General features: G+C 37.6%; 1 protein-coding gene across 5 annotated transcripts in view; it reads right to left on the minus strand.

Moving 5' to 3' along the window:
- Positions 1 to 7,852: 7,852 nt before the first annotated feature.
- LOC126259348 (MKRN2 opposite strand protein) overlaps positions 7,853 to 25,327 on the minus strand; it is a 102,803-nt gene continuing 85,328 nt past the window's right edge. For all 5 annotated transcript variants that reach the window (XM_049956062.1, XM_049956061.1, XM_049956064.1 and 2 more), the window contains 3 exons: positions 23,242 to 23,319; positions 13,091 to 13,297; positions 7,853 to 8,169 (listed from right to left, as the gene is read on the minus strand). In XM_049956062.1, the coding sequence (XP_049812019.1) occupies positions 7,935 to 8,169; positions 13,091 to 13,297; positions 23,242 to 23,319 (520 nt within the window). In that variant the 3' untranslated portion in view covers positions 7,853 to 7,934. The remainder of the gene's footprint in view (positions 8,170 to 13,090; positions 13,298 to 23,241; positions 23,320 to 25,327) is intronic.

Here is a 25,327-nt window from a genome sequence, read left to right on the forward strand (position 1 = left end):
CAGTTGGAATCAGTCAACCCATACAAATGTGTGGGTGTAAAATTTTGTAGGGATACAAATAGGAATCATAACACAGACTCAGCCATACATAAAGCAGGTGGCAGATTTCATTTTTTTGGTAGAATAATAGTGAAATGAAGAAACCTTAAAAGAGTGTGCAGGAAAAGTTGGCCTACAAATATCTTTTGAGAAAACGGTGTTTACAACAACAAATCTAGAAATTTCTAAGTTACAAACCAAATATGGAGAAATTAAGAGGGTACCATACTTTAAATATTTAGGAGAGATAATTTCTGAAAAATACTCACAACAAGAAAGAATATTAAAAGCTCGTAGGGGTCTAGGGCTGGTCCAAAACATTTACAATAAAAAATGTCTATCTATAAATACAAAAATTAAACATTATAAGTCGGTAATTAAACCAATAATGCTATATGCCAGCGAAACCTTGACACTTAAAAGGAAAACAGATATGGAAAACCTGAAGAAAGAGGAAAGGAAAATCATTAGGAAAATTCTGGGACCAAGATGGACCAAAGAGGGGTATAGATTACAGAAAAATTCTAAAATTGAAGAATATTCTAACATAGAGATAGACATGAGGAAGAGGCGTCTAAAATTCTATGGCCACATAATGAGACTTCCCGATCACAGACTTACAAAAAAAAAATAGTAAGATACGTAGCATCCCTTGTTAATGGAGGAGAATGGATCAAAAATGTAAAGAAAGATCTGGAATTAGCCAACATTACTACTGAAGACATGAACAAAAGAAACAATTTCAAACTTAAAGTTGACAAATGGGAGGTCAAACCAGAGACAAAAGCGCCGAGAACTGGAACAAAATGGAGCGAAGAAAGAAAAGCTGAATTCTCGCAAAGAATGAAGACCTGGTGGGCAAACAAGAAGAATAAGAAGCCCCAGAAGTGAACCATCTTTACTTAGCGTCTTCCATGTTGGGAGCTTTACGACTAATAATAATAATAATAATAATAATAGTGAAATGATATCAGTTGACAAAAGACATTGCTTAAAATCATGCATGTGATCCATTCTAGAATATGGCACAAGTGTGTGGTATCAGTCCCAAACAGGACTAGCAGGGAATACTGAATGTACACAGAGAAGAAAAGCACAAATGGCCATAAATGGTCATATGTTTGTTTGACCCTTGACAGAATGTCACAAAGAAGTTGAAGAAACTGTACTGGTAGACACATGAACAATGCACTTCAACCCCCTACAAATTGCCTCCCATAAGGATCGTTAGGACCAGATTTGATTAATTACAGTGTGCACAGAGGCATTTAAACAGTCATTTTCCTCACACTCAGTATGTGAATGGAATCAGAAGAATAGCTGGTACAATGGAAAGTACCCTTTGCCCTGCACTTCACAGTGGTTTGCAGAGTATGGATGTAGATGTAGGCAAGGGGTGGATAACTTCTGCAGTTGAAGTATCCTGTTAGAAAGAAAGAGCTCTACACAATTCAGAGAACAAGCAGTAGTCCAGATTGGAAACACCATCACTGTCAGTATTTGAAGTCTTCCAGCTGGTCATTAAAGAAGCAAAAGTCATATACTGTGCACAAAAATAAAACACTCTGAGAATAAGGTACATCTACATCTACATCCATACTCCGCAAGCCACCTGACGGTGTGTGGCGGAGGGTACCGTGAGTACCTCTATCGGTTCTCCCTTCTATTCAAGTCTCGTATTGTTCGTGGAAAGAAGGTTTGTCGGTATGCTTCTGTGTGGGCTCTAATCTCTCTGATTTTATCCTCATGGTCTCTTCGCGAGATATACGTAGGAGGGAGCAATGTACTGCTTGACTCTTCGGTGAAGGTATGTTCTCGAAACTTTAACAAAAGCCCGTACCGAGCTACTGAGCATCTCTCCTGCAGAGTCTTCCACTGGAGTTTATCTATCATCTCCATAACGCTTCCGCGATTATTAAATGATCCTGTAACGAAGCGCGCTGCTCTCCGTTGGATCTTCTCTATCTCCTCTATCAATCCTATCTGGTACGGATCCCACACTGTTGAGCAGTATTCAAGCAGTGGGCGAACAAGCGTACTGTAACCTACTTCCTTTGTTTTTGGATTGCATTTCCTTAGGATTCTTCCAACGAATCTCAGTCTGGCATCTGCTTTACCGACGATCAACTTTATATGATAATTCCATTTTAAATCACTCCTAATGCGTACTCCCAGATAATTTATGGAATTAACTGCTTCCAGTTGCTGACCTGCTATATTGTAGCTAAATGATAAGGGATCTATCTTTCTATGTATTCGCAGCACATTACACTTGTCTACATTGAGATTCAATTGCCATTCCCTGCACCATGCGTCAATTCGCTGCAGATCCTCCTGCATTTCAGTACAATTTTCCATTGTTACAACCTCTCTATACACCACAGCATCATCTGCAAAAAGCCTCAGTGAACTTCTGATGTCATCCACCAAGTCATTTATGTATATTGTGAATAGCAACGGTCCTATGACACTCCCCTGCGGCACACCTGAAATCACTCTTACTTCGGAAGACTTCTCTCTATTGAGAATGACATGCTGCCTTCTGTTATCTAGGAACACCTCAATCCAATCACACAATTGGTCTGATAGTCCATATGCTCTTACCTTGTTCATTAAACGACTGTGGGGAACTGTATATTTACTCCTTCCATTCTTTTCAAAAATGTTTGAGAAAGTGGTCTACAACAAAATACTGATTCATTTAACAGAGTAGGATTTGTTAACTGTCTCTCAGTCTGACTGCCACAAAGGATTCACCACAGAGTAAGGAATACAAAACCTCACAAATGAAGTGGTAACAGAGCTAAACATGGAAAGTTAGCGTGTTGGTACATTATGTGATCTTGCCAAAGTCTTTGGTGTGACTGCATGCATCATAAAATTCTGCTTGGCAATCTTAAGTGATATGACATTAATAGCATTCCTCTTACATGGATGGAATCTTATCTTTATAATAGAAAGCAAATGGTCTCACTGACAGGCTGTATCTCAGACATGTAAATAACCTCAGAATGGGGGGATATAACATGCACAGTGCCACAAGAATAATCCCGGGCCCAATCTTGTCTCTAAGCTACATAAATGTTTTTCAAATGGCTTTAAAGGACAGTTAAAAAATGGCAATATTTGCAGCTCACCCAAGAATACTATTCAAGGAACTGACTCAACCCTAGCAGACACAGCTCAGATGATAGCTGAACTCACCTGCAACTGGTTCACAGCTAACAATTGTCAATCTCATAGAGACTCATATTATTTTGTCTTTTGATGAACAAGAAACTAAAATGGTTTTTTTCATACTTTTTCATAGGTGTTCAATATGCCCCCCCCCCCCCCTCCGAGATATACAGGATATGTCAATGCAGTATTCAAATTGTTCCCACACTGCAGCGAGCATGTTTTGAGTTACAGCTTCCAGTGCTGCTGTTATGTGATGTCTCAGTTCATTCATTGTTGTTGGTAATGGAAGCACATAAACATAAATCCCCACAAGAAATAATCACACATAGTCAGGTCTGATGGCCTTGGAGGCCAGTAATGTAAGGCTGAATCATTTGATCGAGTGCAACCGATCCATTGTTCAGTAACTCTTTGATTTAAAAATTCCTGCACTTCCAGATGTCAAAGTGACAGTGCCCCATCCTGTTGATAAATGAAGTCATTCAAATCAGTCTCCAACTGTGGGTAAAGAAAGTGCTCAAGCATATCGAGATATATGCTTCCTGTAACAGTGTTCTTGGCAAAGAAAAATGGACCACACACCTTTAACCATGAAACTGTACAAAATACATTAAATTTTGGAGTGTCACTCTCATGTTTACAGCTTCATGTGGTTGTTCCATTCTCAAATTATGATACTTCACCTTTCCATTTAAATGGAATGTTGCCTCGTCACTAAACACTAAACGTAGAAGAAAACTGTATCTTCCATCTTAACAAGAATGAAATTACAGAACTCCACACATTGTTGTTTGATATCTTCACGAAGAGCTTGCAATAGCTGAATTCTGTATGGCTTACATAGCTGGTCAGTCTACAAGTGTTTTGCAACAGTCTCACCAATGAAATATTCCAGTATTTCTTATTTATTTATTTATCAATGATCGTATCATGTTTATGATACAGGGTTTGTCAGGATATAAGACCATATTAAATTTTACATAGAAGTATCTATAAAATATAGGTACACTTAAGTTGTAATATTACAATTAGATATGTGGCCCTCTTAAAAAGTCCACATGTCTTGGCTGATAACAATAAAATAAACACTATTCTACTTAATTAAGTGTAAGAAAATAGAATTTTATGTACACGCATGTAAACATAAAAGACACACAGTTGAAAGTTATTGACACATCTTGATTAACTGTACTAAAGTATGCAATATTCTAGATAAATGTGTATAACGAAGTAACATTTCATGTCCACATATATGGCCACAAGAGAAATATGACTACACAGTTTAATTAACAGAAGTACAATAGTAAAAGGTGTTTAGTTTTATCTAGAAACACTTTGATAATTATAATATGAGGTAGAGCACACAGATTTTAACTACTTCCAAATATTTATTATTTCTTTTGATATTATCAGGCAAAGAACTGAAGAGAATTTTTGGTTTATATAATACACAGTTCTATGAAAATCATATAAGTGCAGCAAAGACTGCAATAATAGAATTGAACACAAAGAAACAAACAGAAGAAATTTGAAACTGATTTTACTCTTGATAAGACTCCAGTGTTTGTATGTTCCAATGTTAAATATTTTACAGAATATATATGTGAACAAAGGATTTGTAAATATTATTGAACTACATTGGATATAAAACTCGAAAAAACACTCAAATCCATTTTCATAGTATAATTTACTTACCTTTAAGTTCCATGGATCTTTGACGCAAATAAACTGCTAGGCTGTAGAACTTGTCACATTATTACAGTAACTGTCTATACTGCATTCAAAGAGGTAGGTGAAAACCAGGGTCAAAGTGGTCAGATAACAAGTCAGAACTGTCACTAATTTCTTGTACAGAACAGAAAAACCTATCCAACAGATAATGTTTTAGCTGCTTTTTGAATATAGTCAGATCCCCAATGACTGAATTGACACGAGCTGCAAGTTCACTGTATAAATTTATGCTTCATTAATGTCTTCCTTTTTATATTATGCTGAGATCTTTGTGAACATCATGTTTATTTCTTCTATCACGATCATGATATGCACTGTTTATTTGGTAAATTGTACTATTATTGTTGATGAAGCACACAAGGGAAAACACAGTGGTGATGATCCCCTGTGTTTGAACAAATTTCTGCTAGAGCTTTTAGCTTGGACTCTACTCATACTTCTGATGATCCTCTTCTGTGCCATATGGACTTTATTTGCTTATGACTGGTTTCCCGAGAATATGATGCTTTGTGTCAAAAGTGAATGAAAAGATCCAGTGAATGCAGTTTTGATTGTTTTCACGTCGCAACAAATGCAATTGACTGAATGAAAAATGCTGCCAAATTCAGTCTTTTATAAAGGTTGAAACGTGAACTGACCAGTTTAGATTGTTGTTAGGCTGTAATACGAGGAATTTTCAGGATTCATCTCACAATATTTCTTTGTCACCACAAATCATTTCAACATCTTCCAGTTTTTTATGTTTTGTGTGAAACAGAATGAACTAAGTCATGGATAGAAATGTTTGTACAGCAATTTTCGTATTATTTTTGATGCTCTAGTAAATGTACCCACATGGTGTAGTTGAAATCCCCAAGGATTTGAACAGATCTGTACAATAATCCCAATTACTACTTGTGGTTAGTATTATTATCACCTTTTTCTAAAGTTTGGAGACTGTGTTGTGTATTGCCACAAATAACACTTGAGTGGATGTGTGTATAGTATTTAATTGGCACTGTCTCTTACACACTGAAGATATTCTGTTTGCTAGTGTCTTTGTGTGTTCTCAACTCATCATCATCATCTCCTTCTTCTTCTACACAAAAGGGTGAAGTAAGAGATAAAATATGCCTCTATTAAGGCAGTTGTGAAGTGAGAGGTATGAAAATTGGTATTTGTTTTCTTTTTCAGAAAAAAAAAGATATGCTCAGCATTTTTGGGAATTCAACTATAAGGGGGTAAACTAAGTGAGTGAAAGTTTATTTTGAAAATAAATCATTATTGAAGTACTACTAAAGCATTTTTAAAGCTACATCTATGAAAATTTGTACTTGAATTCCTGGTTATAATTTTTTTTTTTAAAAGAAAACGAAAAACAATTGTGCATTTCAGTGTTTTTGGGCATTCAACCCTTAAGGGGGTGAAATAAGAGATAAAAATTTTTGTGAAAGTATTTCATTATAGTGAAACGTATTTAAAGCTAAATCAATGAAAACTGCTATTATACTTTTAAAGAAATATGTGTTAGGGGATGAGAGATTTTATGGAAATATCACTACAAGAACTCAAAAGGCAAGACTAATAAAGATCCCCAACCAGCATCACTTTTTGGTCAGAAATAAAGTCGGAAAATACCATAGTTTTATGGCCTTAATTAGCGTGAAAAGTTTAGATGCTGTTACAATTTATGAACAACATAAAAGCTCAATTAAAGAAAAAAAAGAAAATCTGTGCAGATGCGAGCATAGCAGTAGGTGCTAAGTTAATTACCCATATTTTCCACGCATATATGAGTAATGGAGGGATAATATGCCCAGTATAACATTTGTTTGTATTTCGGCGTCTCCTACCTGCGTATCAACACGCTTGCGGGCAGGCACAGGTAGTGTAGGATACAAGTCAGGTGGCCCTATTTCACATGTTATGCACATGTGCAAACCAATGGGCACACCTGCCTGTGTGCAATCAAAGAAGTATGATCGTGTACACTACAGCCGGGCAGCAAGAGTGGCCATGTGTCATTTGTTTGCCCACTCCTGCCTCTACTGGCCCAGATGGTTCGGGGCATTTAAATTCTTCACCAGGTTACCATCCCTCACCTCCCTCCTGTTGAGGAGAGGATCAAAGACAAATCAGTACGAGCTAAGAAGTTTTAGCAGCCAAAACTAAATATCTGATGTATTGTGTGTACAATTTCATGTCAAGCCAATATATATTATTGTGATGTCCTCCTTAACCGTGTTGGGGCGAATACAACAAACACAAGGCCACCTAACTTGAATCATTATTCTGATTACACTTGATGATAAATGAATGTGTGTATTTTTAAAATCTTTCTCAAAAGATAAAGAGTAGTAAAATGTACTCCTAACAGATTTACTTACATTTAACTATACATTGCATGTACACAAAAGGTGCATGCAACCTGTTGCAGCTCAAAGGCTGGGTTGGAAAACAGCTGATAGGTGGTAATCAGTTAGTTGGATCCTAGTGTACATGATCGTAAGGCCCTAGTTGGACCCTACAGACAGGGGAAGCCAAGTGGCTTGCACATGCACAAAACCCATGCAATATGGCTGCCTAGCGGCTAGCCTATGCTACCTGTATCTGTGCAAAGGCAAGTTGACAGGTACTTACACGTGCCTAAGCCTCTGGAGCAGTGTTGGGACAGTCTGATTGAAAGCTTCTACTTATAATGTATACAAGCATTAAAGGTTGCTGTTCAAAGCATGTATTGCATTTTAAATGCCTGGCAATCTTCTTTGTCTATCACTGTTTTAAAAACTGTTTAGAGGCATAATGGATTACTTTCAAGACCACAACATACTGATATTACAAAGATTGACACACTAATATTTATTATGAAGAAGATAAAAGAGTTAATGGGGTTTAATGACCAATTCACAAGGTATTATGAATATTTGTTAGGAATAGTAAATTTTATTTCAAAAATATACATTTAGATGATAAAACAAAAATACTGAAACATTTACAAACACACCCTATTTAAGTGTGTTACAGGCAGTGTGTTTTGAAGATATTCTGTGAATAACACAGCCACTTTTTTTCAGTTTTCGGTACAAAGAAATGTACTTTCCTGCTGTTGTAGTTTGAGGCACAATGTAACTTTCACAAAATCTTGTTCTACTGACAGCGGCTGCACTGAGGGCTCCATACCTCAGCTCTTGCAAAAATTTCAAAACAAAATTGTAACAGTTGAAATTTTCTTCATTGTACCTACCAGAAAAAAAGAACAAAAATATTGTAGCACGCCAATTTAATAGTCTATGTGGTAAATGTTAGCTTATTTTGCAACTATCTTTGTACACAAATTGTGCACAGTTTTAGATATGACAGACTACAGATTTATTTATTTGTCAGACGTAATACTATGGTTATATTTATACTTGTAAAATGCACTATATTTTATAGCTGTTGCTTCTTATGTCTATTTTTTACATTTATCACATTACAACTGATATGCTAAATGCCTCATGTTACAATCCCAATCTTAAAATTCGTTGAAAGATTAAAAACATTTTTCGATTAGAAAAGATTTTAATTTTGTTATAAAAACATTTCCCACGTACGTTCTTAGAGCATTTGGTAACTTTTTATACCAAATCAAACCACTGATATATGGACTTTTTATCAGTCATTTTTAACACTGTTCTGTTACGGAAATAGTTACACTTTGTTCTAGTGTTGTGATCATGTACATGACTGCCCTTGATAGCTTCTGTTGGTTGACTTATAAAAAATACAACTATTTTGAAGATGTACAGAGAATATATTGTCAGATATTTGTGCTGCACCAACACTTCACGATATGAATCTCTTATGTCCCATCGCATGTATATGTCATATTGCTCTGTTCTGTAGTAGTAGTAGTAGTATTCTTTTTAAGTGTACATCAGCTGCACAACCCCATAGTTCAATTCCATAATTGAGAAAGGGGTAAAGTGTTCCATAATATACTAATTTCAGTGCTTGGCTAGGAACAGAATAAAATTTTTACTCCCATTTCTTTATAGAATATCACTGTTGAGAATGGCACATAAGGCAACTCTTCGAACAACTTCAGGTGAAGAGGAACTCTGAATTAGTTTCCATGCTGTACTTCACCAAAAGCAGTAATCTCTGAAACTGGATGATGCACTTCCTCTGTGATTTGTTCTACACTCGATATATCTGTGAGATTATGTTTCTTTCTTTTGTGAGTAGCACTGAACAAAAACAAATTTTTCTCCAAACAGTGCTTCACAGCTTTTAAAGGATTCAGGAAAGATATTTTACAAATGTCAAAAGCTGTTAACATTAAAAATTTAATTATTTTTGGCAATTTCTTACAACATAGCTTGATTTGTTGTATATCTATGATATTTTATATGTTGCAATCTTTAGTTCTACCTGTTCTTTTGGTGTCTACCGCATTTCCTCTCATGTTATGTTGATAAATATTATCAACAGCATTTTAGCATTATGATTTTAAATCACCATTATTTAAAATTGAAACAAGCCCAAAAATTATTAATGTAATAGTGTCTGGTGGTTTTAAGATTCTGAAACAAATAACTTTGTATTTTGAAAATTCATCACTTAAACAGCATTCAGGAAGAAGAAACTAGAATGGAGTATTCTGTATTCTGTACTCAAGTAACACTACTTTATTCTGAATTTTTTATAAAGTAGTAATTAAACGGAAAAACAGAAATCCATTTACTTTTTGGACATTGATTTTTATGTATGATGCTCTGCAGTTAGAATGAATTACAGAAAAGTAATATAAATGGAAGATATGCCAGTTAGAAACTTTTGTTTGGAAGCTCTGAATTAAGTTTCGCATTATGATTTTTCTATACTTTCCAGTAGCTGATTCTTATTTATTTCAATATCGGATAGGAAATCAAAGCATGGTAATTTAACATAATTATGAGGTTTATCCATTATTATAACCATTCATTTCAATTTTTCACCTTTTGAAACTGTTTAAATCTTGGGAGAAGTTCTGCAAGATTGTATCTTCATTAAGAAAAACAGTGTCCTAAGTTGGCCATATTCATTATTCCTTATATGAGCAAGATGGTGGAAGATGAATTAAAATTTTCTAGTACAAGCCTGAAACCAATGTTGCATATTATGGTGTTAAATATCAATCCACAAGAGTGGTGTGTATCCCTACTTATTCTTGCCAATTAATTTTACTCACAAATGAAAACCAGAAAACAAGTTATATTAGCAGAGAGCATAATTATTGTGCAGCTTTGTTATTTTATTTGCACATGAAGAAACATGCCAAGGCATGACATATGTCAACATGGAATGGTGACTGCAACAACTTTGTGAGTGAAAGTATCTGCCTGGATGCGAACATAGAAGCTCCAACAAGCTTTGCCAGGGTTCTTTGGAGAAGTGCTAAGTTCTTACACACACACACACACACACACACACACACACACACACACACACACACAATAGTTATAATGTTTAATCAAATGAAACATTAATGAAATGTCATTCAGATTCAGTCTCACTTTGGATGGATTTCAATGTACATGTTTATGATTTGGCAGAAGTTTGATCTCATCCATTTGCAGAGTGGAAATGGAAAATGTTCTAATATGACTTTTGTCGGGACTTCTCTGCCAGTATTGGTCCACATGTGTCGGTTTTCAGTACATGTTGTGTCCCAGGTTTTCAGCAAACTGTCAAATCACCACCTGAGGAGGAGGAGGAGGAAGAGGGGGAGGAGGAACAATGCAGTTGCTACACTGACTTCTCCAACATATTAATATACTCAGAGGTGCAATAGAGAGAAAGCTACACTGGTTCTCATTTGCCCACATTACCCTTTAACAATGAGCATTGCAACTGAATATCCTGTCCAGTGCAATTGAATGTTGTCTCCAATATTAACTCTATCTTGTAAAGTAGTTTTTAATCGAAAAATTTGCAAAGCTGTTGACATTCGTCACGAAATCTCTGCTGTATATAAACTGAGAGTGACGAGTGAAGGTGTTTTACATTAATGGTATCATTTGCTTAAGAATTCATAACTGGCTGTCAAGAATTCATAACTGGCTGTCTGCAGCAAGCAACAAACTGGGAGAGAAAATCAATTTCAGAATTCATGAAACTAATCATTTCACAATGTCTAAACTGTTGGACAAGTTTCTGCAGACATCTCGACATGTTTTGCTTGAGATTGTGACTAAAGAATCAGTGTGCTTTAAGTTGTGTGCTCATTTTTATGTAGCAAACTGTCTGCTAAACTGAGAATTGTTGCATCAGTACAAACAGGACATTTATGAACAATTTCCCTGCAGTCCAGATTTGGTTTCAAGTAAGATCCACCCTCTTAATGCATACAAAAAATTGGCCTGACTCCCAAAGCTCTGACTCTGAAAATGAATACAAATATGTTTTCAATGACTGACTGCAATCTCAGACAAATGAATTTTAAGCAGAGGGAGTTAGTCAACTCATTAAATGTTGTGAAACATCTTAAGTCTAATTGGTGATTATGTAGAAAAGTAACATAATGGTATAGAATTAAGATTTTAATAGACATGCTGAAACTACTCCAATATTTTATTTATAGCCTGACAGAGGTAACTTGCCAGTTAATCTTTGTACAGGGTGCGCAATATAACTCTGACCCAGAAAATATTTACAGTTAAGAGTCAAACTGTTTTTGGATAGTTAAGGTTTTTGTTCACTACAGAATCCATTTTGTACCATTCTGCCATTAAGTTTTGCATTTCACACTTTGCTGGAGGTTTTGTCGAAACACTTCCAGTCTTACACTCTTGCGCAAACAACTCTGCACACAAACCTTTTGGAACATAGTTTTTGGAAATGTCAGCAATCATAAAATACTAACAAAAATATAACAAACAAGGAAAAACAAAAAATGTAATAAAACAGTGTAGACCACATTAAATATTTTACTTTTAAAGCAGAGACAGGTTTTGATCAGTGTTTAATAACCCTCACACCGTTACTCCTTTCTGACTGCTGGAGATGGTGCCATGGAGCACAAACTGCTCTAGGTTGGTGTGAAGAGCACTGCTATTGAACATGGGCTCTTTTTTTGTGAGCATTATTTTGTGTTGCATTCAACTGGTCACTAAATACGTCTGCTCTTCTCACTCACTCGTACATAATGACACAGTGAAGCACTCGGGACAGAGCATGTGGAAGATGCGCATACAGAGGCATGTGATTAATAAGGGCCAGTTCTGTGACAGTCACAAATATTATCCAAGCCACTTTCATTTTGCCCACTCTGTACATCAGCAATTTTTTGCAGTTTTATATTTTTGAAAGGTTTCTGGCAAATAACTTACACATCATTCTCTACAAGTTAGCTTTTGATGCATCCACTTTGTTATTTTGTATCAGCCTATTTGACCCTCTTGAGCAGCTGTAGTCAGTTTTACAGCAAAGAACCTGATTCATATTTCGTCTGCCTTTGCTGCTGAGAGAACAACATGATGCACTACTTTAAAAACATACCCTCAATTTTATTGAAAGACTTAATTTGCACTGTACAGTATATAAGTATGTAACACTCGGCAGCTGTAGGGCAAGTTGGAGATTAATAGCTTAGCAATAATGGTTTGGAGTGCCCATTATTGTTATAACTGCCTTTATCTGAACATCTTCAAACACACAGGGCAACTACAACTACAATGTAACAATTCCATACTAATGGATGTTTTCAAAGAGAAACAGATGCTTCCTAATAGATGTGTCATGTAGTATGGTGCAGTGTACAGTGCCTCAGTGCTTCCATGTCAGTGGGGAATTTAATGACCTATCAGCAATGTGCACAAAAGTTATCAGCAAAGCAGTTGATTGTAAAAGTTCATGAACTCCAAGCCCCAAGTAGATATAACCAACATCCAAAAAGATATTGGTTTGCATGTAAGCGTATGCTGATTTCTTTTGAACTGTGAGATTATATATAATGGTTTTGTTTCTTCTTCTTAAGCATGACTCAGTGTTTATACAGGGGCACCAATGGCAGACTTTTATAGAATGCACAAAAAACAAGTTCAGTGACTACTGGCGGCAGATAAATTCTGTTCTTCAGTCTGCCCCTCTGTAATTAATGTCAAATGTTTCTACTTCAAGCTTAAATGAGCCAAGTTACCTTTCAGAAGACCAGCAAGTTAGACTGGACACATGTCTTAAAGTGTTATCCCATATTTCACTCCAAGACTCATCAGCACCATCTACTATTAAGCACTGTTTCCACAAGCTCGCTTTGTCATACTGCAACCCATTTTTGTCATATTCTACCACTAACCCCTTAGATGAAGTGACTCCTATATGAAGGTCTTTAGAATTCAAGTAATCACTGAAAGATAGAAACACAACAGATTAACATCAAGAATAGTTGAAAAAATATTCAACAATCACATATTTTCAATACTAGCTACAACATTATATACCAAACCATGGAAAATCCAGGATGGGATGTAACAGTATTATGAAAAGGAAAGTTGCTACTCACCATGTAAATGCCTGCTCACATTTACATATGTATGTCACGAATAAAGCTTTCGGCCAGTAAGATCTATGCCAGCAATAAAGGCACAAACACACACACACACTCACACACACACACACACACTCATGCAAATGCTACTCATACACACAACTGCAGTCTCAGACAATGTTTCAGTTGCCTACATTACAGTTGTGTGTGTGAGTTGCATCTGTGTAAGTAAGTATGTATGAAAGAGGTATATATATATATATATATATATATATATATATATATATATATATATATATATATATATATACAAAGATGATGTAACTTACCAAACGAAAGCATTGGTGTGTTGACAGAGACACTAACAAACACAAACACACAGGCAAAATTGAAGCTTTCGCAACCCACGGTTGCTTCATCAGGAAAGAGAGAAGGAGAGGGAAAGACGAAAGGATGTGGGTTTTAGGGGAGAGGGTAAGGACTCATTCCAATCCCGGGAGTGGAAAGACTTACCTTACCTTACACACATATCCATCCGCACATATACAGACACAAGCATATATATATATATATATATATATATATATATATATATATATATATATATATAAAAAGAAAGATGATGAGACTTACCAAACAAAAGCGCTGGCAGGTCGATAGACACACAAACAAACACAAATATACACACAAAATTCAAGCTTTCGCAACACCCTCATTCCACGTGGAATGTTTCCCTCTGTTATATATATATATATATATATATATATATATATATATATATGATGTGACTTACTGAACGAAAGCACTGGCAGGTCGATAGACACACAAACAAACACAAACACACACACAAAATTCAAGCTTTCGCAACAAACTGTTGCCTCATCAGGAAAGAGGGAAGGAGAGGGAAAGACGAAAGGATGTGGGTTTTAGGGGAGAGGGTAAGGACTCATTCCAATCCCGGGAGTGGAAAGACTTACCTTACCTTACACACATATCCATCCGCACATATACAGACACAAGCATATATATATATATATATATATATATATATATATATATATATATATATATATATATATAAACAAAGATGATGTGACTTACTGAACGAAAGTGCTGGCAGGTCGATAGACACACAAACAAACACAAACACACACACAAAATTCAAGCTTTCGCAACAAACTGTTGCTCATCAGGAAAGAGGGAAGGAGAGGGAAAGACGAAAGGATGTGGGTTTTAAGGGAGAGGGTAAGCAGTCATTCCAATCCCGGGAGCGGAAAGACTTACCTTAGGGGGAAATTATGACAGCTGCCACCCATTCCACATCAAACGGTCCCTTTCCTACAGCCTAGGTCTTCGTGGCAAACGAATCTGCTCCAGTCCGGAATCCCTGAACCATTACACCCACAACCTGACAACAGCTTTCGCATCTCGCAACTACCCTCCCGACCTGGTACAGAAGCAAATAACCAGAGCCGCCTCCTCATCCCCTCGAACCCAGAATCCCCCACAGAAGAACCACAAAAGTGCCCCACTTGTGACAGGATACTTTCCGGGGCTGGACCAGACTCTGAATGTGGCTCTCCAGCAGGGATACGACTTCCTCAAATCCTGCCCTGAAATGAGATCCATCCTTCATGAAATCCTCCCCACTCCACCAAGAGTGTCTTTCCGCCGTCCACCTAACCTTCGTAACCTGTTAGTTCATCCCTATGAAATCCCCAAACCACCTTCCCTACCCTCTGGCTCCTATCCTTGTAACCGCCCCCGGTGTAAAACCTGTCCCATGCACCCTCACACCACCACCTACTCCAGTCCTGTAACCCGGAAGGTGTACACGATCAAAGGCAGAGCCACATGTGAAAGCACCCACGTGATTTACCAACTGACCTGCCTACACTGTGATGCATTCTATGTGGGAATGACCAGCAACAAACTGTCCTTTCGCATGAATGGACACAGGCAGACAGTGTTTGTTGGTAATGAGGATCACCCTGTGGCTAAACATGCCTTGGTGCACGGCCAGCACATCTTGGCACAGTGTTACACCGTCCGGGTTATCTGGATACTTCCCACCAACACTATCCTATCCGAACTCCGGAGATGGGAACTTGCTCTTCAATATATCCTCTCTTCCCGTTACCCACCAGTGTTCTCCAGCAAGATTTCCGCAGAAAACCATTCCTGACATGGGTGGACAAAGTGATGAAATGGTCAACTGCAGAACAGAGCACTTGAAATCCACACTGTTCCGTGGTTAGTAAATTGTGAGACTGGAGTCACCATACCAGCCGGGCATGAATCATACGTTCCATCATCTTTCAAACACAGCTAGTGAGAGAAATGGGGCTGTAACTAGAAGGAAGGATTTTACAAATGTCAACCTATTCAATGTGCCGTGCCAACACAGTCAAAGGCTTCCCTACAGTCATTGAAGCAGCCACTGTGAGACTAACAATAAAGCTTGGATGGCCAAATCCCTCTTCTGTAGCTGGCTTTTCAAGGTTCAACAACAAATGACTGACTGTGAGGAAGAGAAATATTTTGCCAACTTTGAACCCCTGCTTGGCACATCAGTTTGATGACCTGTAACTTCCAAACACAGAAGCTGCCTTCTTACCAGTGAACACCATGAGCCATCTGCAGCCATTGGATCAAGGAACAATCATGTAATTACAAGAACTATTTAAGGTTGCCATCAGTGCAATAAAACTAAAAGAAACAGTTTCACATTCGAAAGTACTGCGATCTACCCACAAAATATCTGGTGTTTGGGATGAAGCTACAACAGACACCATAACTAACTCTTTTAAGAAATCCTGGACAGCAACTGATAATACCACTAAAACAGAAGAAGAAACCAATGAGCCAACATCTGGACATACTAATAATGTGGATATAGCTTCAGATTCTGAATGCTGCTCTTCTACAGGCTTAGATGCTGCCTTCTTGTGCTGTCAGTATGGAAGAATGGATGTAGGCACATGACACCATCAGTGCTGCTGAAGAACCAGTCAATTGTTCTGCTGGTGCTGCAGAGGAGAATGATAATGCTGTACTGTCATCTTCTAAGGAGGAACATGAAGATATTACACCACCGCAGCTACAGCTGCTGTTCTTGAAACACTTGCTGCCACTTCTGATGACTCCCTGGCATTTCAGGCTGCTCTGGATGTGGTATCTTCAGAGAGTGCCACAATATTATGACCAGAAGTCCGACAAACAACAATTACTGATTTTTTTTCAAATGACTATATACAAGTAAAATATGTAAAGGGATAAGAACAGTTGTGAAGGACAACATGTTCTGATTAATATTTAATGTGTTAAAGAGCAGTACATTAAAGTGCTTCTCTAGATTATTGTTTGTTGTAGTAAATGACACACTAATTCAATGGGTACAGTATTGTTCCACAATATGTACATAATTGTATTGCTTGAGGGGAGGGAGGGGGATGACAAGCGTTTGACAATTCAACAAATGCCAGAAATACTGTTGTATTTAAACGGTGTGGTTATTTTTATTTTTTCTAAGCGATCATGAATATCAAGCACCATCATACAATGGTACCCATAAAAAGAGATTTTTACAGCAAAACTTGTTAATTCAACCTTTGTTAAACCAAATTGCTTATGTTTTGGTCCCTTGAAATTCAGTTGACTGAGGGTCTACGGTAGTACTACTGACAACGCAAAAACCACAAATGAGGAGAAAAATCTAACCTTTATCAACCATTCAAACAGTCTTTGATGTTACTGTTTGCAGATCCTCCATCTTTATTTATTTCACACAATACTGATAAACACACCTACAATTGAGACAACAGATTTGAGAGAAAGGTACTGCAAAGCTGTAATTGTGAGGGCAAGATAGCTTGAGTCAGTAAGAGCACTGACCAAGAAATGTGAGTTGCTGGCTTCAAGTCTAAGTCCAGCAATAGTTTTAATATGTCTATTTTCATACATAGAATTTATATATCATATCATAAAGGTCCCAGCAAAAGCAGACAAGCCTGAAGATAACAAGCTATAATGAATGGACTCTGGGAATAGTATTGTTTATGCAAATTGTCTTTACATCCATTGTTCATCTTGATTGTCGTTGCTGAACCCATAGCAGTCATCAAACATCTGTATACTTCATGCAATATTCTCTCGCTCTCTCTCTCTCTCTCTCTCTCTCCCTTTTTCCTATTTCTATGTAAAACTCATTCGCAGTTAATTTCAATTAATTTTTTCCAAATCATTTTCCCTTACCTTTCTTCCTTTCTTGAATTCTCTCTCTCTCTCTCTCTCTCTCTCTCTCTCTCATGTAAGCAATTCAGTGACAGCTAACTTTGCCTCCCTTAGGATTTATTAAGCTACATCATACCAAAAATTATGTTATGCTTACAGCTAATCATGACTCTATGAGCACAGTGTGGGAAAGAATACAATGTGATGGTGTTCCTGGTAAGAGTGAAGCACAACCAAATTCATCACGTTCCTTAAAATCCCATCAAGAAGTAGAACCTTCAGTGACGTGCAATCATGTCACGGAATACACTAGCAAAAGGTACACGAAATCATGGAAATTTAATCTATATACTGTATTAACAATAAACTTTTACAATATTGCTTAGTGCTATTAATGCTTATGCCAGTCAAATTTAAGTCAGCTAGAAAGAAAGTAACATTTGAAGCCATACATTCAGCCTCACATATCCACAGAACAAGCAGGTGTTGTTGAAGCAAAAGGAACTTGTGAACAGATGCTCAAAACATAGCAAATAATCGAGAAATCGCAAGAGTGAGTTCTGTGTTCCTGTCTTCATCTGCTTCAATGACTGTAGGGAAGCCTTTGACTGTGTTGTGTGGGGAGAGTTGTGGCAGCTGATTGCTGAGTTCAATGTCCCACAACATTTGACAGCACTGATCAGAATTCTATACAATAATCACCTCACAGCTGCGAAGACAAATGCTGGCACATCTGATTTCTTCAGTGTATCAAAAGGCATCAGATAGGGTTGTGTTCTATCTCCCAGACTGTACAACATCTATGCATAACATGTCATTAGAGATGCTCTTGTTGTTTGGACTTAAGTCATCTCCATTGGTGATAGAATTATTTACAACCTCCGATTTGCTAATGACACAATGCTTTCAGCCAGTGTCAAAGATGAACTTGCTGAGCTATTAACAAAAGTAATGGAAATTGGTCTATCATATGGATTGGGCCTCAATCTCAATCTCAGTAAGTCCAAACTCATGATAGTTGATCGAGGAGTATAGGTTCAACTCACAGGTCAACTGAAGGAACTGGAAGTCATGCATTCTTTCATCTATCTTGGGTCAACCATCTGTGACACGGGAAGCTGTGAAGATAAGATACGAAGACAGATAACGCTAGGGTGAGTGGCTATGAAGTTCACCAAGACCTGACAGAACAGAGCAATAATGAACACCACAAAGGTCTGGCTTGTTAAAACACCCATGTTTTCAGTCTTCTTTTATTGTTACAAGACATGGACCCTTAAAGGCAGAGACAAACAGTGCATCAATGTATTTGAGCTTTGGTGCTTGCGGAGGATGCTGCGTAGAAAATGGACTGAAAGAAGAACAAATGTGTCCATTATTGAGCAATTCAATTTCATGATGCACCTTTCTTCTTGTGTCAACCAAAAAATTCTCCATTTCTTTGGCCATACCGTGAGAAGAGATGGAGAAAACCTGGAAAAAATAATCACGGAAGAGAAGATCGAGGGCAAGAGAATAAGAGGAAGAGCAGCGGACAAGTGGACTGATGAAATCACGATCTCGTGTCTACCTCTTCAGCAAGTTCTAAGAGAAGCTGGTAACCATCCAGGATGCAGACGCTCGATTCATGGGTCACGAAGCTCAGCAAAGAGCACAACAACTTGTGGTGGTGGTGATGGTGGTGGTGGTGGTGATGATGATGATGATGATGATGATGATGATGACGATGATATTTGGATTTACCACTGATAATTAAGGAATCATGTATAATCATACAGGTGTGAATGCAAGTATTTCTGATTGTGGAGTTCTAAAACAAATGGGATTTTATGTAAAGCTAGTCTACCATTGTTACAAGGTACAAGTGTCTCAGCATCTCTCATTTTCCCATGTCAAGATGTGTTTGCAATGAGTTCACATCTACTGAAATACATTTCTACAGAAAAATATAATGCATGAAATAAAGATTTTTAATTGCAGATTATCATAAGCAAAATAGGCAGCAGAGAACGTGTTTGAAATTCTGTAAGCGTGTTTCCTAATACATGCATCAAAAAAGTTTTGTATCACCTCGGTTCCAAAAGTTCTGGAACCTGCAGAGAAAATTGGAGTAGAGATCAATATAAACATCATTTACACCCTTTTTACTGCTCATGAAAACAACACATTGCATGTTGTACCACCCACCACACAGCAAGACTTTCAGAGGTGATGTTCCATATTGCTGTACACGCCGGTACCTCTAATATCCAGTAGCACGTCCTCTTGCATTGATGCATGCCGCCTGTATTCCTCGTGGCATACTATCCACAAGTTCATCAAGGCACTGTTTGTCCAGACTGTCCCACTCCTCAACGGCAATTTGGGCGTAGATCCCCCAGAGTGATTGGCGGGTCACGTCGACCATAAACAGCCCTTTCCAATCTATCCCAGGCATGTTCAATAGGGTTCATGTCTGGAGAACATGCTGGCCACTCTAGTTGAGCAATATCATTATCCTGAAGGAAATCATTCACAAGATGTGCACAATGGGGTTGTGAATTGTCATCCATGAAGACGAATGCCTCACCAATACGCTGCCGATATCGTACAGCCGTTACAGTGCCTTCCATGACCACCAGCGGTGTACGTCAGTCCCACATAATGCCACCCCAAAACATCAGGGAACCTCCACCTTGCTGCACTCACTGGACATTGTGTCTAAGGCATTCAGAGTGACCGGGTTACCTCCAAACATGTCTCTGATGACTGTCTGGTTGAAGGCATATGCGACACTTATTGGTGAAGAGAATGTGATGCCAATCCTGAGCGGTCCATTTGGCATGTTGTTGGGCCCATCTGTACCGCGCTGCATGGTGTCGTGGTCGCAAAGATGGATCTCGCTATGTATGCCGAGGGTGAAGTTGTGTATCAGGCAGCCTATTGCGCACAATCTGAGTCATAACACGATGTTCTGTGGCTGCACGAAAAGCACTATTCAACAATGGTGGTGTTGCTGTTAGGGTTCCTCCGAGCCATAATTGGTAGGTAGCAGTTATCCACTGCAATAGTAGCCCTTGGGCGGCCTGAGTGAGGCGTGTCATCAACAGTTCCTGTCCCTCCGTATCTCCTCCATGTCCGAACAACATAACTTTGATTCACTTGGATATGCCTGGACACTTCCCTTGCTGAGAGCCCTTCCTGGCACAAAGTAACAATGTGGACACAATTGAACCGCAGTATTGACCGTCTAGGCGTGGTTGAACTACAGGCAACATGAGCCGTGTCCTTCCTCATGGAATGATGAACTGATCAGCTGTTGGACCCCCTCGTCTAATAGGCGCTGCTCATGCATAGTTGTTTACATCTTTGGGATCTCTGAACAGTCAAAGGGACTGTGTCTGTGATACAATATTCACAGTCAACATCTATCTTCGGGAGTTCTGGGAACTGGGGAAATGCAAAACTTTTTTTGATGTGTGTATTACTCAAAACATTTAATACTGAAAACATAGATATGATTATCTTCCTGCATGATTATTTGAGAAAGACCTTCAAGTAGATATATTACAAATAACTGCATACACTATGAAGGCACTGAGAATAGAACTCTCCAGGAAAGAGGAAAGGGACTAGCAGCAACAAAATATACTATCAGAACACAGCTTGAGATAACAAACAGATGTTTCAAAAAAGTTAGAATTATGCTTGCTGAATACTTCAATAATGGATGCAGTGTATCCTTCAATGAAAAAATATTCCGTAGAGCCGAATAAACTGTCACTATACTGCTTTGTGCTGTTCATCCTTATGCCAGTTAAATTTAAACAAATAAATTAGAAACATATTGCTACTCTGAAAAAAAGTGCTGTCTCCTTAAAAAAAGGAAAATCTAGGGTCGAATAACAATACCCTTTTATATTACTGCTGCCTCCCTAGGTTAAACAGCTGCTATTGATGTCCTATTGATAGCCTGTTGTTTACTTGATTCCAACAGATTTTTTAAACAGTGATCTGCATCAGTAAATACTGAGATCTGTTGAAAACAAATTACTGCTTGTGCAGCTTTTAACATTACTGAATACCTTTATACTAGAGTACACAATTCCAGTGTGAACACTAGACAAATCCCATTATGAAGTAAATGTATTGGAAAATTAGTACAAAAATTCCAAGAAAGGCTCCTACAAGACATACAGTTATCTACTTTGCACAATATTCTTACAGTTCACTCAAAATAAGCCAACTCACCTGTCCTTAGGTCAACACAATGAGAAATGCTTCTAAGGGCAAACACACTGAACTAAGCTTCTTGATTGGTTTATCTACATGTTGACTCCATTTAACATACTAACCAACTGGACCTCAAGTAATTTTGCAGTGTTTCATTTAGTGTGTGGCCATGAATGTCTCTTGTGACAACAGGGCATTCTTGTTTGAAATGAAGTATTACGATTGTTTGTGAGATTAAGACTTAAACTAATGGCTGTGAACCACTTTTATGCCCGTTCAGCTATCATCTACAACTAAATCTATATTCTACAAATCACTGTGAAAGTCAAAGGGGATGCAACATCATACTGATACGTGGACTCATACTAACAATTTCTTAGTAATTTGAGTAGATTTTGTACTCACTGAAATATCATCATATACTGTCTCAACAAGTGAAATTTCATTTCATTTCATCCTCCCCTTCAGGGTGCTCTGTGCTTCACTTTTTTTGTCAGCCAGTGTAGGTCTGTAATCAGAGGTGGTTTACTTATCCTGTTTTATAGATGAGTGGCACTACAGCAGATTTAAGCCTGTCTGGGAATAAGCCTTGTGTCACTGATTACAAAGTTCACTTAAGGTTAGTCCTATTATGTTAGCACAAGATTTTAATACTATGCTAGAAACACCATTATAATCAGCTACTTTTTAGAGACCTGTAAAATTTTGGAATACCTGTAAGGGTTGTATCTCTGAAGTTAATGTCCATTCATGGTGCTGTATATCTGTATTTGGTTGTTTATTAGTGAGCATAAATGTTACTTCAGATGTAAAATGAAAAATGTGCAACTCATCAGTGGATTTTGTCACCTCATAAACAGTTATCTGGCCTAGTTTAATCTATTATGTATATTGGCATAGTTGCAAAGCTCACAAATGAGTTACACTTTTTTCATTTTTCATATGACATTCACCTCTGTAGTAATTACGTCTTTGACTGCTATGGCTGTGCTTAACTCTTATTAGAGACACCATTATGTTTCTCTTATGCTGTGTCAATCATAACATGCTGTCAGCATCACATAATTAATGTGTGATGTGATATCATAATGTCCAAGGGCTGAATTTAGCTAATCACAAATTATGAAAAAATGTGTTATTAAAAAAAAATCCTACATAGAAAAATTACTGTTTTGGAACAACTTACACCACCATTCATTTACCAAAATGTGGAGGGGGATACACAGTTAATGAAGAAACATGCCTTAGCTTTTTTCCAATAAATATAGGCACAAATGCATGCAGCTTAAAAAATCTTAAATTTTTCTTCAAACAGGAAGTTAGCGACAACACAACACTATTTAATAATAACAGCTTACTTGAGGAAATCTCCATTTGTAGGTTTCATAACTATGCAACATGAATGCTGTGATGCACGCACAAATGGGTATGGAATCCTGCACAGAAGGAAAAAGAAAAATTTTACATGAGAGATTAATAAAAAGCACTGCTTTCAAATAAAGCTTTACTTTAGAAGTATGCTCTTAAGCACCTCAATAGCATGAACATCCACAAAAATATAGAGAAATACATGTTTGTTACTAAAATTTATGATTTTGAAATATAATATAGCTATATTAGACACTGCCCTATTGAAGGTGGGGTCCCACTGCCTTCCCCTGCCTTACAAATTACTTACTTAGCCTGTTATGGGGGACTCTGATGCCTGAGAACTTGGGCATTTATCACATCAACAAACATTGTCAAAATTGATAAATAATGGACAAAAATCCTAGGACAGACTGGGGACTGAACCTGAGGCATTTGGGTCTATCGTCTGGCATTTTACTACCACTGAGGGACCAAGCCAGGATAGAGTCACATAAATAGTTTTTAGTTTTTGTACTTCATATGCACACATAAAAGTACAAAAAACTATTCTGGTTTATAAAACTATTACATTCTTCCCATTGGCGGAAAAGAAGTAGACAGTGTAGAGGGTTTGAAAGGAAGGACAGACCACTCAGACCCCATAACGATAGAGATCAACCAGTATGAAAGAGTAGGATGTCAAGAATTGCACTTCAGTTACTGGCTACATTCCAGAGATATAATAATTGTGTATGGTACACCGGTTATTCAATCAGGGAAAGGGGAGTTGCAGTTCAGGGTGCACCCTCAACCACGTGTCATTCCTGGTGACTACCTCATCATTGAGAGGTGAAGGCTAGATTACTGGCGGAATGAAATTTTTTTTTGTGTTCCAGCTAGGATTTGATCCCACAACCTCTGCACTTTTCTGCTAGACCAACCTCTGACTTTCCCGCTAGACCACCAGGCCCGACAGTCCACAAGATGATAGATGGATAGTGTGACATGTACAGATTGATTAAGTGGTAGAGAAATAAAAAGTAAAATAACTAGTGCAATTAAGAATGAGAAGGAAAGCAGGATATGAGGTAGGGGGAGAATACAAAGATAGACTGAGATAAAAAGTAAAAAGCTATCAAGAAATGACTCGACACATAAAAAATAAATACAAGAATGTAGCTACCGTGCAATCCTCTCATCCATCTACCACCACCACTTACCACCTCCCAGTTTACTGGTAAGTCCGGCAACCTGTGAAACTACATATTGTTTACCAACTAACATTTTTTTTTTTTTTTTTTTTTTTTTTCCTTAGTGAGGAGGGCGGGCTGTTTGTGAGGTTGTCTGGAGTGCTCTTTTCAGTTGTTGGGTTATTGATTGTTCAGTTTTGTAGCTTTATTTCATTTGTGATTGGAGATATCAGCAGTGGGAGGGAGGAAGAGTGATCTTATATCTTTCTGACTGAAAAACAGTCTCTTATCTGTGCTGTGCATGTTGTTGCAATGAGTTATGCACAAATCATGGCCTGCATTGGAATAGGAGGGGGAATGACGGATTAGCTGAGCAGCTTGCAGAAAGTGTAAGAGGAGCCAGATGCACACGAGGCAAAATCCTTGTGATTACTGGAGTCACAGGGGTGTAATTTTTAGGGTTTAATCAATTTATAGACAGATAGGCTTGACAGAAATTAGAACAGAACACAACCATATATATGTAACAGTTTCCAAGAAAGCAAAAGTTTGTTTCATCAGAACATTAGGGCACTGAAAAGCAAATATAGATGAGCTTCTTGTATGTCTAGAAGATGTGGAAAATTCTGAGGCGACAGATTTTCTTCGTCTTTTTAACACTATGTACTCACAGGGATAGAGAACTTAAATACAAGGGATTACAGACTGCCATCATTGTCGTGTAGAGTGAATATCGAAAAACAAGAAGTTGCTATATATGCAATGAATATTTCTCTTGTAATTGTAACAGTCAACAGATTCCCTTTACGAAACTTTAGCGACCTGTCAGACAAAAAGAAACAGTTAATAGTGCGTGGAGATTTAAATGCACATTTCTTAAAAAGATTCTGACAGGAAAAATGAA

The sequence above is a fragment of the Schistocerca nitens genome, chromosome 5 (assembly GCF_023898315.1).
Source record: "Schistocerca nitens isolate TAMUIC-IGC-003100 chromosome 5, iqSchNite1.1, whole genome shotgun sequence".
Lineage (NCBI taxonomy): Eukaryota > Metazoa > Arthropoda > Insecta > Orthoptera > Acrididae > Schistocerca > Schistocerca nitens.